Source organism: Bombina bombina, chromosome 8 (assembly GCF_027579735.1).
Source record: "Bombina bombina isolate aBomBom1 chromosome 8, aBomBom1.pri, whole genome shotgun sequence".
Lineage (NCBI taxonomy): Eukaryota > Metazoa > Chordata > Amphibia > Anura > Bombinatoridae > Bombina > Bombina bombina.
This window is the reverse complement of record NC_069506.1, coordinates 57,120,960-57,145,408: the sequence shown is the minus strand read 5'-3', so window position 1 is coordinate 57,145,408 and position 24,449 is coordinate 57,120,960. Positions and strand designations below refer to the sequence as shown.

The 24,449-nt window shown below is 39.2% G+C and overlaps 1 protein-coding gene across 2 annotated transcripts in view; it reads left to right on the top strand.

Moving 5' to 3' along the window:
* The first annotated feature begins 646 nt into the window (after window positions 1-646).
* LOC128638435 (telomere zinc finger-associated protein) overlaps window positions 647-24,449 on the top strand; it is a 93,175-nt gene continuing 69,372 nt past the window's right edge. Inside the window, exons 1-5 of one of the 2 annotated variants that reach the window (XM_053690385.1) lie at window positions 647-714; window positions 5,988-6,106; window positions 8,083-8,787; window positions 18,743-19,017; window positions 19,616-19,727. In XM_053690385.1, the coding sequence (XP_053546360.1) occupies window positions 8,086-8,787; window positions 18,743-19,017; window positions 19,616-19,727 (1,089 nt within the window). In that variant the 5' untranslated portion in view covers window positions 647-714; window positions 5,988-6,106; window positions 8,083-8,085. The remainder of the gene's footprint in view (window positions 715-5,987; window positions 6,107-8,082; window positions 8,788-18,742; window positions 19,018-19,615; window positions 19,728-24,449) is intronic. The other variant, XM_053690386.1, reaches the window with a different exon arrangement.

Genomic DNA, 24,449 nt, shown 5'->3' with positions numbered 1-24,449 from the left:
ATCAGGCCCTAAGTCTGTATTTCAAATGAGTACATTTTATTTTACACATTTTAAAGTTACTTCCATTTTCTCTGCCCCTGTATCATGTGACATTATTAGCCAATCTTGCAAATGGATACAATTCTTGAATAATGCTGCCATATAGTGCTCCAGACAAGCACATACTTCTGAGCTTACGTCCTTGCTTTTCAACAAAAGACACAAAGAGAAGAAATGTAATACTATAATTTATAATGGTGTTTAAAACTGCTTCATATCCCTTTAAACGATTAAAGGGGAGGAACAATGTATTGTTGAATGTTTATTGCCATTCGGAAATTAAATGAACACACCATTCAAACAGTTAGAGCTGGGTATGTCTGCAGGAAGAATGTATTTACTTTGAGATGGCGCACTGTGCGACATCCTCCTCCTGTCTCATTAGCAAGAGCAAGTGACGTCACGTGATACTTGGCGTGCAGAGAGAATAACTCAGAGATGGCTGTCGCCTTAGCAACCTGCCAGCACCATTTTTTCTGTTTTTATATTGCGTGCCACTCTTACAATGACCACCAGGTGGCGACATAACACATTTAGCGAAGTTTCTATTCGGGCCTAACATTCATCAGCAGACTATTTCTCGCGACGTTTGGCACCGGAAGCAGCTGTGCGCATCTTAGGTGGGCAGCTGACGCCCGGGCGGGCAGTATTGGTGCAGTGACTGGCATTATTTGGGTGAGTGTCGTACCGTTAGCTGGCGGGGGATTCTCATTAGAGCTACCCACAGCTGCGCGTTCACAAGGCAGCCTAGGCGCGCCCCTAGTTATTCCGCGTTCTCGAGCTGGACCCGAGAAGCAGGAGCTGCTGTTTATCAGCGCATGTGTGTGACGCTTTTTAGCGTCTCTTTGTGAATAACCAATTAACCATATACTGTGCAGCAGCCAAATGGTTAATATGTGACAGTAACGAGCTGTGCTTCACTGCTGGTCAATATATTCAAACATTTATTCCAGAGAGCTGTCAAATTCATGTTTTATGGGTTAAGTACTTTTAATGCCTGTTAAATGTATATAAATGTTTTGTTTTCTGTAGCTCATTTTATTTTTAAGTTGAACATTAATTTTCGTTTGGAAACAGAAATCTGCTGGTATAAACCACTTTTGTTTACCCAGTGCTTCTAATTAAATGTCAAAAGATCAAGATTTAGTAAAATGTTACAAAGCATTAAAAATAGCTAAATACATATCCCCCATTAAATAGTATATTTTGTTGTATTTTTACTTTTTTATTGCAGTTTAAATGGACAGTAAATTCAAAATACAATTTTCATCAATCAGAGCATTCAGTTTTTTTTTAAAAAAAAAACTTCCCAATTAACGTCTGTCCTCTAAATTGCTTTTTTCTTTTAGTATCCTTTGTTGAAAAGTAGACCGTAATGGGGCCTAACTGCTGATTGGTGGCTGCGCGTATCTGCCTCTTGTCGTTGGCTTACTCAGTGTGTTCAGCTAGCTCCCAGTCCCAGTAGTGCATTGCTTGCTGCACCTTCAATGAAGGATATGTAGAACATTTGACAGCAGAAGTAAATTAGAAAGTAAAATTGTATTCTCTATCTCAATCATTTTTCACATCCCTTTAATTTAGGACCTTCTGTGCTTCCTCGTCTATTTTATTTATCTGTCTGGTACAGGACATCACAGCATATACTCACGGCCCTACAGGCTACAGCACCACACAGAATAATATATGGGACTACACTCTCCACAGACTTGTACTGCTACATCTCTACAGAACATATTTTCAATTATTTTTAAGAAACTTTTAAATTCACTTCTATTATTAGATTTATTTTCTCTCAGTACCCTCTGTTGACAAGCATGTGTATGTATTCTTAGTAGCAGCAAATCAATACTGGAAGCTATCTGGTGATTGGTGCCTACTCACATGCCTCTTGTCATTGGCTACATAGTTGTGTTCAGCTAGCTCCCAGTAGTGCACTGTTGCTTTGGAGCTGGCTTTAAAGGGACAGTAAACCTACAAACTAATGTTATATATTATGCACATAGTGCAGAATTATGTAACATTAGCTTAGCGCCAAGTTTATAAATCAAACGATTGCAGAGAAATTATTTTCCAAAATGCAATTCTCCAGACCGCCGCTCCCGGCTCTGAGCGGGTCTTAATTTGCATAAGCGCATTGCGGCACGCTGCCTAGTCACAGCCGGCCCGATCGCGCCATTAAACTGAATGTAGCCCACTACCAGATAAGAGCGGGAGCGAGCTACATTCAGTTTAATGGCGCGATAGGGTCGGCTGTGACTAGGCAGCGTGCCGCAATGCGCTTATGCAAATTAAGACCCGCTCAGTAGAGCCAGGTGCGGCGGTCTGGAAAATTGCATTTTGAAATATTTCTCTGCAATAGTTTAATTGATAAACTCGGCGCTAAGCTAATGTTGTATAGTTCTAAAATTATGTGCAGAATTATATAAGATTTAGTTTGTAGGTTTACTGTCCCTTTAACTGTGTTTAACCCCTTGAACCAATTTGACGTAGTTACTACATCAGACATCACTTTGCCCAACATAATATGTTGACGTTGTCGTGCTCCCTTACTGAATGAAGCCAGATTGCCTATCTATACAGTGATGTAGTAGAGCTGGTCGGAGGGATGGGAGCTCATCGCTGGAGGGAGAGGATTCCCTACACTGCAATGACAGGAGGGGAGAGGGAAATGTGTTCTTGGATGGAGAGGGGAGGGGGCCCTGCAATACAAAAATGAGCCATCATTTGCAAGGGGAGGGTGAGGGAGGTTCCCTACACTCCAGAAAAAAAAAAGTTATAAAATGATACTGGCAGTGAAGGGGAGGGTTCAGGGAGGTTGGAGAGTGATGAGGGATCCCTACACTGCATAAAATAATAAAATACAATTCTTAAAATAAAAAAACCCTAAATTGGAGACAGGCTGCCATTACTTAAGATGGTATCACAACAAACTTGAACAGCAGCAGTACTGAGTGCCAGTGCCGATGAAGACAGGGACTCTGTCAAATATCCCCAATCAAATGCAATAGAAAAAGTAGATGTCCACAGCACTTTCTTAATAATCAAACTTTTATTCCAGACAGACAAGCGACGTTTCGGTTCAATTAACCCTTGTTCATGCTTGTTTTAAAAAGTTTCAAGTGGCCATTTAAAGGCTTTCAAAAATTGCGCAAATATTATGATTTACACCATGGATGTGAAAAGCCTTTATGCGGCTATTAAGCATGAGACTGGAATTGGTGTAATAAAAAAAGTATTGCAAGTAAATAAAACCTACACTGACAAACAAGTAGAATTTATTGAAGAGCTATATAGATGTATTCTGTACTGGAATCACGTCATGTTTCAGGATGATTGGTCCAAATAAAAGGGACAGCCATGGGCACTAACGTTGCCCCATCATATGCCTACCTCTTTATGAATAAAATAGAGGAGAAAATAATCTATGAGAATGTAAAATTCATCAAGTATGTGGCCACATGGTGGCGCTACATTGATGATGTGTTTGGCATATGGTGGGGCAACGTAGACACCCTGAAAGAATTTGTAAATGAGCTTAACTCGGCTGTTAGGGGTCTTGAATTCTCTATTGAATATAGCGAGGAGTCCATTACATTTTTGGACACTAAGGTATGCAAAGATGGAAATAAACTTGCATTTGACATCTATAAGAAAGAAGCTGACAGGAATACGCTATTAAGCTATAGTAGTTTCCACCCTAAAAGATTAGTTGATTCTCTCCCAAAAAGTCAACTTTTAAGAGTAGATGATGGAATAGTCAGTTAGAAAAACACATGAAGAGTCTCAAAGGATCAGCTAAAAAAGATAAAAAGGAGAAGGAAGATAGGCTAGTCTTTGTGTCACAGTACAGTCAGCATAGTGAAAAATAGCTACAAAAGTGCGAAAACATTGGCACATATTGCAGAAATGTAATAAAGAAATTGAGATGTTTAAAAGTCCCCCTTTAATGGCCTATATGATGGATACAAATCTAAAGGACCACTTAACCAGTACTGATGTTGGTTCTAAAAAGAAGGATAATCAGAAATTTCTGGGGGAAAAAGAACTTAGGATGCTACCCCTGTTTGGGGTGGATAAGTTGCAGCTCTATGGTAAAAAGGGAACTGTTTCTTTCATACTAGAAATGGGAAAAGATAAATGATCAATACATTCTACACATGTGAGTCAAAGTTTGTCATATATCTTAAGTGCAGCTGTTCCCTTATCTATGTGGGCGAGACGACCCGCATGGTAAGGGACAGAATGAGCCGACATTGCTCAAATATACAATGTAAGAACAAAGAGGCCCCAGACTCAAACCATTTTCTAAAATGCGGTCACCAAATTAGCCAGTTAAAGGGACACTAAACCCAAAATGTTTCTGTCATGATTCAGGTAGAGAATACAATTTTAAACAACATTCTAATTTGCTTCATTCTTTAGATATCCTTTGTTGAAGATATAGTAATGCACATGGGTGATCCAATCGCATCAAGCATCTATGTGCAGCAACCAATCAGCAGCTACTGATGCTATCTAGATATGCTTTTCAGCAAAGGATATAAAGAGAACGAAGCAAATTAGATAATAGAAGTAAATTAGAAAGATGTTTAAAATCACATGCCCTTTCTGAATCATGAAAGAAAAAATATGGGTTTCATGTCCCTTTAAGATGGCAGGTGATAGACAGTGTCACCCCACAAAGAAATGGGGCTGATGGGGAAAAACTGCTTAAGCAGAAGGAGATGTATTGGATACACAAGTTAGATGTTTTAACCCCTAGAGACCTCAATAGGGATTACGATCGGTCTATATTCTTGTAGCAGGTAATATGTAAATATTTTAATTGGTATGATAATTACAGGGTATAAACTTAAGAAAATAGAAATTATTGATTTAAATAAATGCTTAAGTGATTGATTGAAATAAAAGCAAAAATGTATAAGCAACTTTGTAACTATGATAAATGATATTGGCAACATTGTGTATACTATGTTAAAGGGACACTAAACCCCACATTTTTTTATTTTGTGATTCAGATAGAGCATTCAATTTCAAGCAATTTTCTAATTTACTCCTATTATCAATTTTTCTTCGTTCTCTTGCTATCTTTATTTGAAAAAGAAGTAATGTAAGCTTTTTTTTTTTTGGTTCAGAATTCTGGACAGCATTTTTTTTATTGGTGGATGAATTTATCCACCAATCAGCAAGAACAACCCAGGTTGTTCACCAAAAATGGGCCGGCATCTAAACTTTACTTCTTGCATTTCAGATATAGATACCAAGAGAATAAAGAAAATTTGATAATAGGAGTAAATTAGAAAGTTGCTTAAAATTTCATGCTCTGTCTGAATCACAAAAGAAAAAAATTGGGTTTAGTGTCCCTTTAAGTTACAAGAAATAACATATGTTGTAATGCAATATTTTGAACAGAAGATGGCAGTAAAGCCACACATTTTGTTTTTGGCTCAGTTTTTTAAAGCCTTTTAATGGCCACTTGTAATTTTTTAAAACAAGCATGAATAAGGGTTAATTGAACCCAAAACGTTACTTGTCTGTTTGGAATAAAAGTTTGATTATTAAGAAAGTGCTGTGGACATCTACTTTTACTTAAGATGGTGGTGACCTGTAGTGTCGGGGGCTGTTTGGGATGATTCAGGGGGTAGGAGAAGTCAGGTAGGTGGGTAATCCCTATACTGCAGCAAAAATTAACCTTACAAGCTAACTGATTAACCCCATCACTGCCAGGAATTTCAGAAGTGTGGTGCGCAGCTGTAATTAGCAGCCTTATAATTGCCAAAAAACAATAACAAAGCCATGCATGTCTGCTGTTTATGAACACTGGGGACCCCAGAGAAGCTTTTACAACCCTTTGTCTTATGACTGCAATAGTTGTGTGTAAATAATTTCAGTGAGAAACCCAAAGTTTGCGAAAAAGTAAACATTTTTTATATGATCGTATTTTGCAGCAAAATGGTGGCCAAATTTGTTGTAAACCCAGGATCCATCTAGAATGTTTTACTTACACTAGCAGCAACCACCCTCCACAGTCATGCTACCAAATCTAGACTAGGTGACCACTGCACAGGTATCTATAGCAAACTCATATTATCAATTTTGCTTCATTCTCTTGGTAGCCTTTATTGAAGGGGCAGCATTGCACTACTGGGAGCTAGCTGAACACATTGGTATGCCAATGGCAACAAGCATAAATGTGCAGCCACCAAGCTAGCTCTCGGCTCCTGAGCCTGTCTAGGTATTCTTTTCAGCAAATGATACCAATAGAACAAAGCAAATTTGATTATAGAAGTAAAGTGGAAAGTTGTTTAAAACTGTACGCTCCATCTGAATCATGAACTAAGAATTTTGGGTTTCATGTCTCAAGGTAATTTTGAGGATCAAAGGGACCGTAGATACATGATTTTTATGCTGTCTTGCAATAGTTTCCATATGAATTGAAGTCATTATCACCTTGTTTGCTAGTTTTCACCCACCAGTTGTCTAATTTGGTGGAGGCAATCCAGACTTGTTACTGAAGTAGACACTGCTAGCTACTGTCGTTTTGTTAGCAAAATGACCTGCTGAAGCCATATATGGGAAATATGTGCCAAGGATTAGTATGTGAAGCCAGCAATGGACACTAACAGTTCTCAGAATTTCAAACCTCTTTATTATTCGACTTCAATTATAGTGAAGGAGGCAAGACAGATTATGAAGGTATATTGCAAAGACTTTTTTTACTACACATAAGCATTCTTTACAGGCAGGACTCGACAAATCCAGAAGTCAGGAAGCCACTGGCTCCTAGAATTTTACACCTGGCTCCTAACATTTGGGGTAATTCCCCATGTATCTATATACAGATAACACTTTATGGCTAGCTCCCAATTATTCTTACTGGCTTCTAAATTTTAAACTAATTTGTCGACCCCTGCTTTAAAAGCAACATTGTAGCCAATGTGTAACCTAGGGATAGCCTTCCGTCTGAAAATAAATGTTAAAATAACTAATTTGAGTGCTAAAGCTATACTTGCCTATACTGAAGCCAAGCTGTTTGGCAGTAGTAAAATGGATAGTAAAGTCCAAATGAAACCTTCATGATTCAGACAGGGCATGTCATTTTAAACAACTTTCTAATTTACTTTTATTATCATCACATTTGCTTTGTTCTCTTAGTATTCTTAGTTGAAAGCTAAAACTTAGGTAGGCTCATATGCTAGTTTCTAAGCCCTTGAAGGCCGCCTCCTATTTGAATGCATGAGGGGTTTTTTTTACAGCTAGAGGGAGTTAGTTTGTGTGTTTCATATTAAATAACATTGTGCTCACGCACATAGTTATTTAAGAGTCAGCACTAATTGCCTAAAAAAAAAGTCTGTTAAAAAACTGAAATAAGGGTCTGCAGAAGTTTAGATACAAGGTAATCACAGAGGTAAAAAGTATATTAATATAATGGTATTGGTTATGCAAAACTGGGGGATGGGTAATAAAGGGATGATGCATTTATGTACAGCCATCAATCACCAGCTACCTCCCAGTAGTGCATTGCTGCTCCAGAGCCTACCTAAGTACCTTAGGCAGAACATGCTGTGATCTGAGATGTCATCGCAGAAAATGCATCATGTCTGCAGAAAGAATGGGACGTATGGAGGAACTGATAGCGCTGCTCTGCATTAGGTCGTTCTCTTGCTATCTTTATTTAAAAAGCATGAATTTAAAGCTTAGGAGATGGCCCATTTCTGGTTCAGACCTGGGTTATGTTTGGTTATTGGTTATTGTAGCCAACAATAAGCAAATGCTATCCAGGGTGCTGAACCTAAAATGGGCTGGCTCCTAAGCTTTATAACATTCCTGCTTTTTAAATAAAGATAGCAAGAGAACGAAGAAAAAATGGTAATAGGAGTAAATTAGAAAGTTGGTTAAAATTGCTGCTCTATCTGAATCATTAAAGTTTTTTAATTTTAACTTCACTATCCCTTTAAATGTGAACTTTTTTTTGTTACTTTGCATCTTGCTAAAATCAGTTCTGTACGTTCTTTGCTATATATTTTATTTTTTATTTTGCAGACCATGGACAATATCTTTGTCCGACACAGCGTCAAAGTTCTTCAGGCACTAAACAAGCAGAGAGAAGAAGGAAGATACTGTGATGCTACCTTGGTAGTTGGAGAGGTTAATTTTAAAGCACACTGGAGTATTCTGGCTTGTAGCAGCAACTTTTTTCAGAGTCTATATGGAGATGGGACCCCTCCCAACATCATCCTTCATGAAAGCTTCTCAGAGGTGATCGGACTCGTACTGGATTTTTTGTATACTGGAGAGCTGGCTCTTTCCCAGGACAATGTTCAGAAAGTCCTTCTTGCCTCAAAGGAGTTGGGGATTTTTGACGCAGTTGAGGTTTGTGAAAGGTTTCAACCAAAATGTTTTGATACCGCTGAGCAAAATGAGGACTTTTTTCAAGAGCCCAACACGCTTGAAACATTCAGAGGACATTTAAAGCAGACGGTAGAGTCGGATGGAGAGGAAGCTTTAAAAGGGATTACAGTGCTAAGCAGTGAAATTGTTCAAGAGACGACATCTTTACAGAATCTCGGACAACCCAAGAACGTCTCATTGCTTCCTGAGGCTATGGAGAACAATACCTTCCCAGTTTCAGTCTTCAAAAATACAGATGAGGAATGTGATGACGGACACGAGCATAAGGATTTCAAACAGCAAAGGAAAAGGCAAAGAAGTGAACAGAATATAAGTAGACAGAGCGACTATATCACGGTAGTATACCTTTAACATTCATTTTTCTCAAGAGGACAGGAAACCTATTTTTTTTTTTTTTTTCATGATTTAGAGCATACTATTTTATTTTCATATTTTACTTTTTATTACATTTGCTTCATTATCTTGTTATCCTTTGTTAAATGAGCAGCAATGCACTACTGGGAGCTAGATGAACAAATGGGATGAGCCAGTGAAGAGCGGTGTACATGTGCGGCCAGCTACCAATAGTGCATTGCTGCTCCTGACCTCCGGGGCAGAACATGCTCTGATCTGAGGTCTTCGCAGAAAATGCAGCATGTCTGAAGAAAGAATGGGACACATGCAGGAACTGTTAACGCTTTCACTTTGCTGCGCCGCTCCTCATCAGACTGTTCTCTTCAAATAGTGCTGTGCTCTGGCTGTACTGTGTAAGTTTTTCTTAAAGGGACATTAAACACACACTTTTTTTTTTTCTTTTATGTTTCAGAAAGAGCATGCAATTTTAAACAATTTTCCGATTAACTTCTATTATCTTATTGACTTAATTCTCTGTATATCCTTTGTTGGAAACATATCTAAATATGTTCAGTAGCTGCTGATTGGTGGCTGCGCATAGATGCCTCGTGTTATTGGCTTTCCCATGTACATTGCTAATTTCTTCAACAATGGATACCTAAAGAATGAAGCAAATTCGATAATAGAAGTAAATTTGGAATGCTGATTAAAATTGTATTCTCTATTTGATTTATGAAAGAAAAACTTGGGGTTTCATGTCCCTTTAACACAATGCAGCCAGAGCAAAGCGCTGTTTGAAGAGAACAGTAAAATAAGGAGCAGCTCTGCAAAGCGGCAACGCATTTATTGACTACTGGCTCTCAAGATTTTTTTTCACCCCTACCCCCTAGCCTTTTCCAGTCTGTAAAGCTGTGACTCCTGAATGTAAGACATTGTTGTGAGCAATGCACTTTTTTATTACTACATTTTTACCGTATAATTATGTGATGTTAGACCAAGAGCAAAGGCAACAGGTTTATTCAAGAGACCATTTAAAAATGGAACAAACTTGTTTTCTCTGCAGTTAATTTGCAATGCAATTTTTCACTGTGACAATATATTATAACACTTTCAAAATTGCTTTATTCTACAGTTAATCAACACATTGCAATTAAAGGGACAGTATACACCAATTGTCGTATAACTGCATGTATTAGACACTACTATAAAGAAGAATATGCACAGATGCTGATCTAAAAATCCAGTATAAAACCTTTTAAAAACTTACTTAGAAGCTCACAATTTAGCACTGTTGATGAGGTTAGGCTGGGATACCCAATGCAAGGGGCTGGGAAAACAGGAACAGCAGACACTCCCCCTCACACCTCCCCTGCATATGAAAAGACACATAAGACAAACAGGAGCAAGCAGGAATCTGTAGACATCAGTATACATCTAAAACTATGGGGCTTGATTAGGAGTCTGAAAGTCAGCACAATGTTAATAAAAAAATATATATATATAAATTAGATAAATAAGTTATATAAATGGATCAGCTAAAAAACATTTATGCAAAGAAAAATCCTTTAAGCTTATCATAATATACATGATGTGTCTAATAACCCCATGTTTTATACTTACCCCTGCCCCTCCCTCCTCTTAACAAGCATCTACAGCAGCTATCGCTCCAACTGCTTCCTATAAAAACAAACCAATCATAATTCTGACTGGTGTTGCTTTCCTTTGACATCACAGACGGATCGTGACCAGTTGTCATGAGTCAGAAGCTTGGGTGTGAGCGCACCGATAGCTGGAGCTAGTCCTATCTGCCATCTCTCTACGCTGACACAGCACAGCGCTTCCAGCAATAATGAGTTAGTGCAGCGTAAGCTCTGCAATGCCGGGAACAGTGCGTGGAAAAAGTACTGGTATTGAAGCTGGTCCAGCCCAGAAAAGCAGTGGGAACTTGAGAAAAAGTGCCAGCATCAGACCATTTGCATGCTGTGTCCGTGCTGAATTCTATGGGCTTGTTTCATGTGAGATTGCTATTTGACAGTGGGAAAAGCATGCATCCTGCTCCTGGGTCCATCATACTTCAGCTTCTTCTCTAAAGGGAGAGGCTAATTGCTGCGGCTGTGATGCACCTGCTGGGTGTTTAAGCACCACACAGTTATTATGATGGGCAGTATGGTGGCATGCTAAAGCATTTTGTGGGAAAAGTTTGGATTTTAATAACATAGGTGCAGATAGGTGACTTGACCTACGTCAAAGTTTCCGCACTGCTGAGTGACATTGGAAAAAATCCTGTTGTTCAGCCGACTTCCTTTTTATTCGTAGTTTAACATATTTATACAGGCTTGTAATTTGTTATAAATCAAGAAACATTCAGACAAATACAGTTGCCATACTGCTTACAATCGCTTTAGCCTCTCTTTCGCCATATAGAGATATACACAATAAAGGTACCATAGGTAAAAGAGGAGAAAAAAAAGAAGAAAAAGAAAAGAAGAAACTTAACATAAAATTATATAGTGACGGGTAATATTATTTATTATTTCCCTTAACTTCACTTCCCTGCCTGTTTCATAACCACTCCTCTCTAAGTCTACTTTCCATTATATATAAGGTGTTTTCAAACCTTAATATAAGTTCCCTTTGAGTATCTTTATCCTGGATCTTAATCCAAAACTTCCATTTTTCAAAAAACTTACTAACATTTACTTCAACATTAGTCCAGATGTCATTTTGCTCAATCAAAAATTGCTTCTGTACTACATTTTTTAATGTTTTAAGCGAAGGTGCTCGTTCGCTCTTCCAACCTTTTAAAATCAGATTCCTGCTTAATATAATGAGCATTGAAAAAAATATTTTACAATGTAAAGCTTCTGATTTCTTAAAGCTTAAAAATATCACATGTTCTGCCTGTAAAACCAGTTGAATATTACAAATTTTGTTTCCCCAAAATGATACCATTCTCCAAAATCTTTGTAGTTTTGGGAAATCCCATAGACAATGAACTAAGTTGGCTTTGTCCTTCTTTCCCCCATTTAAACATTACTTCTGGTGTTATATAAGTCATCCATATTATTTTAATATGCTGTTCCCGCAAGGTCATTGCCATTGTAGCTCTTTCTACTGCCTTGATACTCTTTAAAATAATATCTGATGTCATATTGGGGGAATATGTATCCTTCCATTTAAGTGTAAGTTTGGCCATTTGGTCCTCATATTCTGTCTGTTTTATAGTACTATATAAGAGTGAGAGAGAGTATTTCTTGTTTTTATATGCACTAAAAACTGGTAGTAAAGCTGGGTAATCCCAGTCTTTCCCATATAAATTTATAAGTTTCAAGCAATAATCTCTTAATTGTATATATGCATAATAGTGGTTATTCCTACACTGAAATTGCGCTTGGGCCGTTTCAAAACCTATGATCTTTGAGGTAAACTGTTCCCTATTTATCATTTGTGTCACTTTGGCTAGACCATGTTCTTCCCAACATGAGCCAACATCAGTTAAAAACCCTAGTTGGAAGTCTTGGTTTCCCTTAATTGCAAGAAATTTAGAGACTGCAAATTTCAGATTCAATTTGTTACAAATTTTATGCCATGCTATTACTGTGTCTTTTAGAACCTTTATTCTCCTAAAATAAAGGGGAAGTCTTTTAATTTCTAAGTGGAGTATATTTTTCAGATAGAGGGGTTTACTGAATTGATTCTCTATCTCCGGGCTAGAGAAGTGCCCTACGTCTAGCATCCAATCAATCGCTATTTTCCCTGTTGCCACAAGGTTATATAATCATATATCGGGAGGGCCATTCCCATGAACTTTTTTGGTAATGATATAATTTCCTAAAACTTAGTCTCACTTTCTTTTTACCCCACAAAAATGTTTTTATGGATAGGTTGATTGTCTTTTTTTATGAATTTTTCAATAACAGGGGGATATTTTGAAAAATATAAAGTAACCGAGGTAGTGCTATCATTTTTAATAAGTTAATTTAATCCAAGATCATCTTAAACTCTTACTATTCTGCCCTTAACCTCTCCAAGCAGGACTACTTCTCTACTCTTTCTTCAAACCCAAAACATCTGTTCTCCATTTTAACACCCTTCTCCGCCCACCTCCTATTTCTACTTCTCTCTCGGCTCAAGATTTTGTCAACCACTTCACCAACAAAATAGATTCCATCAGAAACCTGCAAAGCCACAGACTCAGCTTTTTTTGTTCACGCTACTGAGGAAGAAGCTTCTGCCCTTATATCCTCCTCTCACCTCACTACCTGTCCCCTTGTTCCCATCACAATTACTGTCCTCCCTCTCCTACTCTTACTCCTCCCTCAGCACTGGTATATTTCCCTCATCCCTTAAACATGCACTAATTACACCTATCCTCAAAAAATCTTCTCTTCATCCATCATCCCTATCCAACTACTGCCCTATTTTTCTACTCCCCCTCGCCTCAAAACTTCTGGAAAGGTTTGTATATATACATGTTTATCACACTTCCTTACATTAAACTCCCTCCTCGATCCATTGTTATCTGGATTTTGTCCACAGCACTGCACAGAAACTGTGATCATTAAGGTTACTAATGACCTAATTACACCAAATTTAAAAGGCCACTTTGCTTTGTTAATTCTTCTTGATCTGTCTGAAGCCTTTGACACTGTTGACCACACTCTCTTGCTCCAAACCCTTCAATGCTTCGGCATCTGTGACACAGCTCTCCTCTTACCTGTCTAACTGGACCTTTAGTGTTACCTTCTCTGGCACATCCTCTGTCCCTTTACCACTTTCTGTTGGGGTACCACAAGGCTCTGTCCTTGATCCCCTTCTCTTCTCATTTATAATTCATCCTTAGGTTCCTTAATACAGTCCCATGGGTTTCAATACCATTTGTATGCTGATGATACCCACATCTACATTTCTGCACCAGACCTATCCCCTTCCTTACAAACTCGTGTCACTAACTGTATTCTAATATTTCATCCTGGATGTCCTCTCACTACCTTAAGCTAAATCTCTCTAAAACTGAGCTCCTTATTTTCCCCCTTCTTCCAAAATCCCTACCCACAAACTTTCTCTCACTGTTGATAATAACATCATTAGCCCAACCCTGCATGCACTATGTCTTGGGGTCACACTTGATCTCTTTCACTCCCCACTTCCAGTCTTTGGACAATTCCTGCCGCCTCTACCTTAGACACAAATAAGACTTTAATTCACTCTCTCTCATAATTTCCTGCCTTGACTATTGCAACTCCATCCTCTCCGGCCTCCCTAACTGCTATGTATTTCCCTTACAATCCATAATAAATGCCTCTTCAAGGCTAATCCTCCTTACACATCTCTCCTCATCTGCTGCACCTCTCTGCCAGTCCCTTCAGTTGCTTCCTCTAACCTCCAGAATAAAACACAAAATCCTGACTCTAACTTTTAAAGCTCTCAATAACACTGCTCCCCCCTATATCTCAGACCTTGTCTCCAGATACTCTCCCTCCCGTCCCCTTTGCTCTGCTCATGACCTCCTACTCTCCTTCTCTCTCGTTTCCTCCTCCATTCCTATCTGCAAGACTTCTCCAGACTGGCCCCTATTTTGTGGAACTCTCTGCCTCGCTCCACAAGACTCTCAACTAGTTCAAGTGCTCCTTGACTCTACTGTTTAGGGATGCATATAATGTACACTAACCTTTTCCTTTCTTAGTTCCTCTCCTCCTTTAGTTATCCCCTTGAACCCCCTTAGCATGTAAGCCTACGAGCCTAGCTGCTTTTGTAGATAACCTTCATGAGAGATGATTTACAACAATGAAACTCTTGGCAAGAACCTGTATCCCTTTGTCTCCCATATTTGTCACCTTGCATATTAGACCTATGTCTTTAGCGCTGCTGAGTCAGTTGGCGGTCTACAAATAACTGATAATAATATTATACACAGCTAGCAGTGCAACATTTTATTTTTATGTTAGGAGAAAACAGGATACGTCTGCAAAGTAATTGAGAACACTTTACTAAACATTACCCCACATTATATTTTCTCATTGTGTAACACAATGTTTATAAATATTTAGTGCTTTGTTTTATAAAAATGATGATTATATAAAATTAATCCCTAACACACTATATATATTTCTGTGTATTAGACCTTAAGTGTGATTATACTGGTAGTGCTGGTATATATAATTCTATATTAGAGAGAAGAAAGAGAAGAGAGATCTTTCTCTATCCAAAAAACACACAAACCGCAAGCAAATAAGTGGGAAGCGTCACAACAGTGTTTTGTCATGTGACATTTCGGGGTAGTTAACCCCTTTTTCAGACTACAAAATACAGTGATAAAATGCAATTTATACTCCCAAACGAGCTGCAAACACATGGTGACCCCTGCACATGTGGTTCAGCGTATCACATGAGACCTCACACCCCCAAGGTGTCCTTGGCAACATCATAAACAAACAACGTAATGTGTTTCAATAGTGTAAAATAAGTGATCACAGTGACAAGTGTATGTATGTGTGTGTGTGTGTATATATATATGTATGTGTATATATATATATATATATATATATATATATATATATATATATATATATATATATATACACATACATACATACATACATATACACACACACACACGTGGCCCGACCTGAGCTATCAAGCAGATTTCAAAGGAACAAGATCTTCCTGTCTATAAATCAGTCCAGATTGGAATGCATAGAAAGTACTGTTTGCAGAAAAATGCAAGTGAAGTCTGTGTTGTGTGATTATTTTATTAGGTTTATAATGCTGTTTAGCAAATGTTTTTGTTAATTTAACTTAGTTTAATTATATATTCTGTGTTGTGTGATTATTTTATTAGGTTTATAATGCTGTTTAGCATTTAAAGTCTTCATTTCAAAGCTTTAAAAATAATGTATTAGATGTTACTTATGACAATTTTGAGAGGGGCCTGGAACCTATCTCCCTCACTTCCCATTGACTTACATTATTAACTGGGTTTCAATTTACAATGGTTTCGATTTACAACCATTCCTTCTGGAACCTAACCCCGGCGTAAACTGAGGGCTACTGTGTGTATGTGCTACTGTGTGTATGTGTATAATATATATATATATATATATATATATATATATATATATATATATATATATATATATATATATATATATATATATATATATATATATATATATATATATATATATATATATATATATATATATATATATATATATATATATATATATATATATATATATATATATATATATATGGACATGGTCCCACAAAACCAAAATACACTGTGGAAACCAAGGTGCACGGAGGTTTAGAAAAATATTAATATACTTAAAGAAAGATACTAGTAAACCTTACGCAGCAACCCTATATTAAAGGGACAGTCAACCCAAAAATTACTATTACTTATTTAGATTAGTTAATTAACAATTTTTACAGCCAACTGTAGCCCAATTTTCATCTAAATAAACTTTGCCAGTAAATACACTTACTAGTTCTCATTTGAAATGGCCGTCTGACCCCTCCTTCTCTGACGTCTCCCAAAGCTTCCACTATAGGATCCTGTCAATCGTGCGTGTTCCTATGTGTCCCGCATGCGCAATGCGCCATTTTCGTCAAGAGGATAATGATGTATTTGTGACCAGCAGTCCAGCAGATCATATTGCACCGATGCTTTCTAGGCAAACTCAGAGATTCCCACCTGCTGTTGGAACCTAAGTTTCTGCTTTTGCTTTTCACAAGTGTAGAGCTTTGTGCCTTCTCACAGACCCCCCTCTGATCTCTGCCTCCCACCTCTGTGCGCTGTACCCTTCCTAAGTGGCATTTATTGCAGCAAATTGCTATAGCTAGTATCCGCTCCCACAGCACTACGGTGATTAAAAGTAGCGTCTGTGATTTCCCGGCTGATTGCATCGATTAGATAGAGGGAGAAAGTCTGTGCGAGTCAACATCACTAAAAAGTAAAGTGCAAGTCTGTAGCGCTAAATATATAGAAGAGATAATTAATGAGGTTGCTTTATTCCAATCTAAATCTAATACAGCTAAATAAAGATCAAGAGGGCATTTGAAGTAAGGAAACAGCGCATTGACAGGTCGCTGTCACAATCTGCAAGCTAGGAAATATAATTTATTCAGCGCTACGGACTTACACTTTACTTTTTGGTGACGGTGGCTTGTACAGCCTTTCCCCCTCTATCTGATCGATGCAATTAGCCGGGAAATCACAGGCGCTACTTTTAATCATCGTAGTGCTGTGGGAGCTGATACCAGCTATAGCAATTTGCTGCAATAAATGCCACTTGGCAAGGGTACAGCGCACAGAGGTGGGAGGCAGAGATCAGAGGGGGGTCTGTGAGAAGGCACAAAGCTCTACACTTGTGAAAAGCAAAGCAGAAACTTAGGTTCCAACAGCAGGTTTGCCTACAAAGTATCTGTGACTGCTGGTCACAAATACATCATTAACCTCTTGATGAAAACGACTCATTGCGCATGCGGGAGACATAGGAATGCGCAGGATCGACAGGATCCTGTAGTGGAAGCTTTGACAGACGTCAGAGAAGGAGGGGTCAGGTGGCCATTTCACAACAGCCAGATGAGAACTAGTAAGTGTATTTACTGGCAAAGTTTATTTAGATGAAAATTGGGCTACAGTTGGCTGTAAAAATCGTTAATTAACTAATCTAAATGAGTAATAGTAATTTTTGGGTTGACTGTCCCTTTAAGCCGAAAGTAAAAAGAAGCGCAAGAGTATCTCTATCTCCAAAGACACACACTGTAAATGCAATAAATCAAATAATTTATTAGAGCAAAGAAAATCAAAATCAAATTGAACCAATTGGTGTAAATAATTAGAGGAGCCTAGAACAGGAATTCCTGCTAAATAATACAACCTGCAAACCAAAAAGAGCGCATCTCAAAAAGGTGCAAAGTCCCCTATAGTCACAGCCGCAATAATCTTTGCAGTATAAATGTGTCCATCATTATGCAATTGGGAACATTGTATCCAGAAAGTGTCATGAAAATTGAAATAAAGTATCAAGTTATCACAGGCTGTCTGTATGTAACAGAGAAATGTTCAGAGTGTGCATCAGGAAAATCCAGCACAACGTCACCCCTCCTTCCTATGAGTAATTGAGTGTAAGGCAATATCTATAGCGTTCCACCTAGATATCAGGCTCACTGGACCTGTATCTAGGGATAAGTCACTCGCCACCTCCAGCTGACATGCGGTATCAAGTGTAGTAATATCCACTTCTCACTTTATTCACCCGAACTTGGGCCGTGAGCGGAACACTTCTCACCTATTCACCAAGACTCGGGCCGTGAGTAGAACGATACAATCAGCATATTTCTGCCACTTCCAGAGTAATTAGGCGTTCTTCAACCCCTGAAATATGCCGCTTCATGCTCAATACAAAATATGTACACTGCGAACATAGGGAGGGATGAGGCGCCAATATGTATTTACCACACTGTAGTCCCTGACAGCGTGATGACCGGCATTAGACGTGTATGAAACTGCTACACGCGTTTCACCCCTTGTTAGCATTTCACAGGGCTTCCTCAGGCATAATCGATTTGATGAGCATTTGATCGATTTTTCACAATTTATACCTTTGCCCAGGGGAATTAACCATTGATTGCTCTAATACGATTCAAGAGTATATTAAAGACACATTCATATAAATTGTTACTTTATCAGTGATTTGGATTAGGCAACCAATACTATCAGAGAATGGTTTGAAATATATTAGTACTTGAAACATATATACAGCATCAGACTAATCCTAAATAACATTTTTCAGAGTCCTGGTCCAGTACATCTGTTTAGCCTATTTATTTTTCACTGTCTTTGTTTCCGTATAGATCTGGATTTTAGTATAGTTTTAAAAAAAAAGATTTTGTGAAATAATGGTGATTAATTATTACGGTATTTTATTAAGTCTCTCTTACATTATAGTGGGATTTGGAGGTCGACCAGATTCAGGATGTTATGACAGAGGGTGCTGACTACATTCATGGAGAGATAGATGTGGAATATATCCCTGAGAAGAAAATCCAGACGTCAAAACGGAAATCGTTTGCAGTGAAGAAGATTGTTCCTCTAGAAGACCAAGCAGAAACTGTCACGATTGAGTGTGAAAATCTGGAGAACACGACATCCAACATGACAGTAGAATGTCCCACGTGTCACAAAAAGTTTCTCAGTAAATACTACCTGAAAGTGCACAATAGGTAAAAAAAAAAAGCATTCTAAGCACTGCATGACATTGATGGAGAGTAAAAATCACCTATGTGGTCTTTCTCCCATTTAGAAAAAAGCTCTTTAAAAATTTTTTTATTAAATTTAGTGTTTGTTAAAGTGACATAAAATCCTGTAATGCATTAGAGCATTTTTTTTTTTATTGTGGTTTTTCTAAATTCCAGTCCAGGGCACACTAACAAGCCAGATTTTTAGGATATCTGAACTAGAGCACAGGTGAAAGTCAGCTGATCAGTAACATAATTAACCTGCTCCGACCCAAGGTAATCTAGCCCGTTAGTGTGCCCAGAGGGCTGGAATTGGATAATGCTGTTTTATTGCGCTGTTGATAGCCTGCTACTTTGTCTTTAACTCCTGCAAACACAGAGAGTTAAAGATAGCTCTGGCCATGTTAAGCTCAAGATCCACAGTTCATTGCTGCTCCTTTTGTAGGGGTTAACCATAATTGTAAGCAAGCAACAGAGCCTTTTCTTATTGCAGATTTATGTACTTTTACATTAATTTCCTATAGTTAATTTGAGACATCTTTATTTATATTGTGAAAGTATTTTGTTTATCATTCCTTAACAGAAAGCACACTGGAGAAAAACCGTTTGAATGCTCCAAATGTGGTAAAAGTTACTTCAGAAAAGAAAATTTATTAGAGCATGAGGCCCGAAACTGTATGACCCGGACTGAGCAGGTGAGTTTCATATGATTTATACAAGTGTAAAGATTCCAATATAATATTAAAGGGACAGTCTACTCCACAATTTGTACTGTTTAAAAATATAGCTAATCCCTTCATTGCTCATTCCCCAGTTTTGCACAACCAACACAGTTATATTAATACACTTTTCTTCTGTTATGTGTGATCAGTCCACGGGTCATCATTACTTCTGGGATATAACTCCTCCCCAACAGGAAATGCAAGAGGATTCACCCAGCAGAGCTGCATATAGCTCCTCCCCTCTACGTCAGTCCCAGTCATTCTCTTGCACCCAACGACTAGATAGGATGTGTGAGAGGACTATGGTGATTATACTTAGTTTTTATGACTTCAATCAAAAGTTTGTTATTTTACAATAGCACCGGAGCGTGTTATTACTTCTCTGGCAGAGTTTGAGGAAGAATCTACCAGAGTTTTTTACTATGATTTTAACCGGAGTAGTTAAGATCATATTGCTGTTCTCGGCCATCTGAGGGAGGTAAAAGCTTCAGATCAGGGGACAGCGGGCAGATGAATCTGCATTGAGGTATGTAGCAGTTTTTATTTTCTGAATGGAATTGATGAGAAAATCCTGCCATACCGTTATAATGACATGTATGTATACACTTCAGTATTCTGGGGATGGTATTTCACCGGAACTACTCTGTTAAAAGTCACTAATCTTTTTAATAAGTATTTATCATGTTAAACGTTTTTGCTGGAATGTAGAATCGTTTACATTTCTGAGGTACTGAGTGAATAAATATTTGGGCATTATTTTCCACTTGGCAGTTGTTTGGTGTTAATTATGACAGTTTCGTTTCTCTTCACTGCTGTGTGTGAGGGGGAGGGGCCGTTTTTGGCGCTCTTTGCTACGCATCAAAAAATTCCAGTCAGTTACTCTTATATTTCCTGCAGGATCCGGTTCATCTCTGACAGATCTCAGGGGTCTTCAAACTTCTTTAGAGGGAGGTAGATTCTCTCAGCAGAGCTGTGAGAATTTTATATTGACTGTGAATAAAAACGTTGCTCTGTAATTTTTATGTCAAATTTAATTATTGTTATTTTTCTAATGGGAACAAACCTTTGCTAAAAGTTGTGTTGTTTAAAGTTTGATGCTATAACTATTTTTCAGTTCATTATTTCAACTGTCATTTAATCGTTTAGTACCTCTTTGAGGCACAGTACGTTTTTGCTAAAAAAGATTATAACCAAGTTGCAAGTTTATTGCTAGTGTGTTAAACATGTCTGACTCAGAGGAAGATATCTGTGTCATTTGTTCCAATGCCAAGGTGGAGCCCAATAGAAATTTATGTACTAACTGTATTGATGCTACTTTAAATAAAAGTCAATCTGTACAATTTGAACAAATTTCACCAAACAGCGAGGGAAGAGTTATGCCGACTAACTCGCCTCACGCGGCAGTACCTGCATCTCCCGCCCGGGAGGTGCGTGATATTATGGCGCCTAGTACATCTGGGCGGCCATTACAGATAACATTACAAGATATGGCTACTGTTATGACTGAAGTTTTGTCTAAATTACCAGAACTAAGAGGCAAGCGTGATCACTCTGGGGTGAGAACAGAGTGCGCTGACAATACTAGGGCCATGTCTGATACTGCGTCACAGCTTGCAGAGCATGAGGACGGAGAGCTTCATTCTGTAGGTGACGGTTCTGATCCAAACAGATTGGATTCAGATATTTCAAATTTTAAATTTAAATTGGAGAACCTCCGTGTATTACTAGGGGAGGTCTTAGCAGCTCTCAATGATTGTAACACCGTTGCAATACCAGAGAAACTGTGTAGGTTGGATAAATACTTTGCGGTACCGGCGAGTACTGACGTTTTTCCTATACCTAAGAGACTAACTGAAATTGTTACTAAGGAGTGGGATAGACCCGGTGTGCCGTTCTCACCCCCTCCAATATTTAGAAAGATGTTTCCAATAGACACCACCACTCGGGACTTATGGCAAACGGTCCCTAAGGTGGAGGGAGCAGTTTCTACTTTAGCTAAGCGTACCACTATCCCGGTGGAGGATAGCTGTGCTTTTTCAGATCCAATGGATAAAAAATTAGAGGGTTACCTTAAGAAAATGTTTGTTCAACAAGGTTTTATATTGCAACACCTTGCATGTATCGCGCCGATTACGGCTGCGGCAGCATTTTGGATTGAGTCTCTGGAAGAGAACCTTAGTTCATCTACGCTAGACGACATTACGGACAGGCTTAGAGTCCTTAAACTAGCTAATTCATTCATTTCGGAGGCCGTAGTACATTTAACCAAACTTACGGCTAAGAACTCAGGATTCGCCATACAGGCACGTAGGGCGCTGTGGCTAAAATCCTGGTCAGCTGATGTTACTTCTAAGTCCAAATTACTTAATATACCTTTCAAGGGGCAGTCTTTATTTGGGCCCGGTTTGAAAGAAATTATCGCTGACATTACAGGAGGTAAGGGCCACGCCCTACCTCAAGACAAAGCCAAAGCTAAGGCTAGACAGTCTAATTTTCGTCCCTTTCGGAATTTCAAAACAGGAGCAGCATCAACCTCCACTGCACCAAAACAGGAGGGAGCTGTTGCTCGTTACAGGCAAGGCTGGAAGCCTAACCAGTCCTGGAACAAGAGCAAGCAGGCCAGGAAACCTGCTGCTGCCCCAAAGACAGCATGAACCGAGAGCCCCCGATCCGGGACCGGATCTAGTGGGGGGCAGACTTTCTCTCTTCGCCCAGGCCTGGGCAAGAGATGTTCAGGATCCCTGGGCGCTAGAGATCATATCTCAGGGATACCTTCTAGACTTCAAATTATCTCCCCCAAGAGGGAGATTTCATCTGTCAAGGTTGTCAACAAACCAGATAAAGAAAGAAGCGTTTCTACGCTGTGTACAAGATCTGTTATTAATGGGAGTGATCCATCCGGTTCCGCGGTCGGAACAAGGACAAGGGTTCTACTCAAACCTGTTTGTGGTTCCCAAAAAAGAGGGAACTTTCAGGCCAATCTTAGATTTAAAGATTCTAAACAAATTCCTAAGAGTTCCATCGTTCAAAATGGAAACTATTCGGACAATCTTACCCATGATCCAAAAGGGTCAGTACATGACCACAGTGGATTTAAAAGATGCTTACCTTCACATACCGATTCACAAAGATCATCACCGGTATCTAAGGTTTGCCTTCTTAGACAGGCACTACCAGTTTGTAGCTCTTCCATTCGGATTGGCTACGGCTCCAAGAATCTTCACAAAGGTTCTGGGTGCCCTTTTGGCGGTACTAAGACCGCGAGGGATTTCGGTAGCTCCGTACCTAGACGACATTCTAATACAAGCTTCAAGCTTTCAAACTGCCAAGTCTCATACAGAGTTAGTTCTGGCATTTCTAAGGTCGCATGGATGGAAAGTGAACGAAAAGAAGAGTTCTCTTTTTCCTCTCACAAGAGTTCCATTCTTGGGGACTCTTATAGATTCTGTAGAAATGAAGATTTACCTGACAGAAGACAGGTTAACAAAACTTCAAAATGCATGCCGTGTCCTTCATTCCATTCAACACCCGTCAGTAGCTCAATGCATGGAGGTGATCGGCTTAATGGTAGCGGCAATGGACATAGTACCTTTTGCACGCCTACACCTCAGACCGCTGCAGTTGTGCATGCTAAGTCAGTGGAATGGGGATTACTCAGACTTGTCCCCTACTCTGAATCTGAATCAAGAGACCAGAAATTCTCTTCTATGGTGGCTTTATCGGCCACACCTGTCCAGGGGGATGCCATTCAGCAGGCCAGACTGGACAATTGTAACAACAGACGCCAGCCTACTAGGTTGGGGCGCTGTCTGGAATTCTCTGAAGGCTCAGGGACTATGGAATCAGGAGGAGAGTCTCCTTCCAATAAACATCCTGGAATTGAGAGCAGTTCTCAATGCCCTTCTGGCTTGGCCCCAATTAACAACTCGGGGGTTCATCAGGTTTCAGTCGGACAACATCACGACTGTAGCTTACATCAACCATCAGGGAGGGACAAGAAGCTCCCTAGCAATGATGGAAGTATCAAAGATAATTCGCTGGGCAGAGTCTCACTCTTGCCACCTATCAGCAATCCACATCCCGGGAGTGGAGAACTGGGAGGCGGATTTCTTGAGTCGCCAGACTTTTCATCCGGGGGAGTGGGAACTTCATCCGGAGGTCTTTGCCCAAATACTTCGACGTTGGGGCAAACCAGAGATAGATCTCATGGCGTCTCGCCAGAACGCCAAACTTCCTCTCTACGGGTCCAGATCCAGGGATCCGGGAGCGGTTCTGATAGATGCTTTGACAGCACCTTGGAACTTCGGGATGGCTTATGTGTTCCCACCCTTCCCGCTGCTTCCTCGATTGATTGCCAAAATCAAACAGGAGAGAGCATCAGTGATTCTAATAGCGCCTGCATGGCCACGCAGGACTTGGTATGCAGATCTAGTGGACATGTCATCCTGTCCGCCTTGGTCTCTACCTCTAAGACAGGACCTTCTGATACAGGGTCCATTCAAACATCAAAATCTAACTTCTCTGAAGCTGACTGCTTGGAAATTGAACGCTTGATTTTGTCAAAACGTGGTTTTTCTGAGTCGGTTATTGATACCCTGATACAGGCTAGGAAGCCTGTTACCAGAAGGATTTACCATAAAATATGGCGTAAATACCTATACTGGTGCGAATCCAAAGGTTACTCTTGGAGTAAGG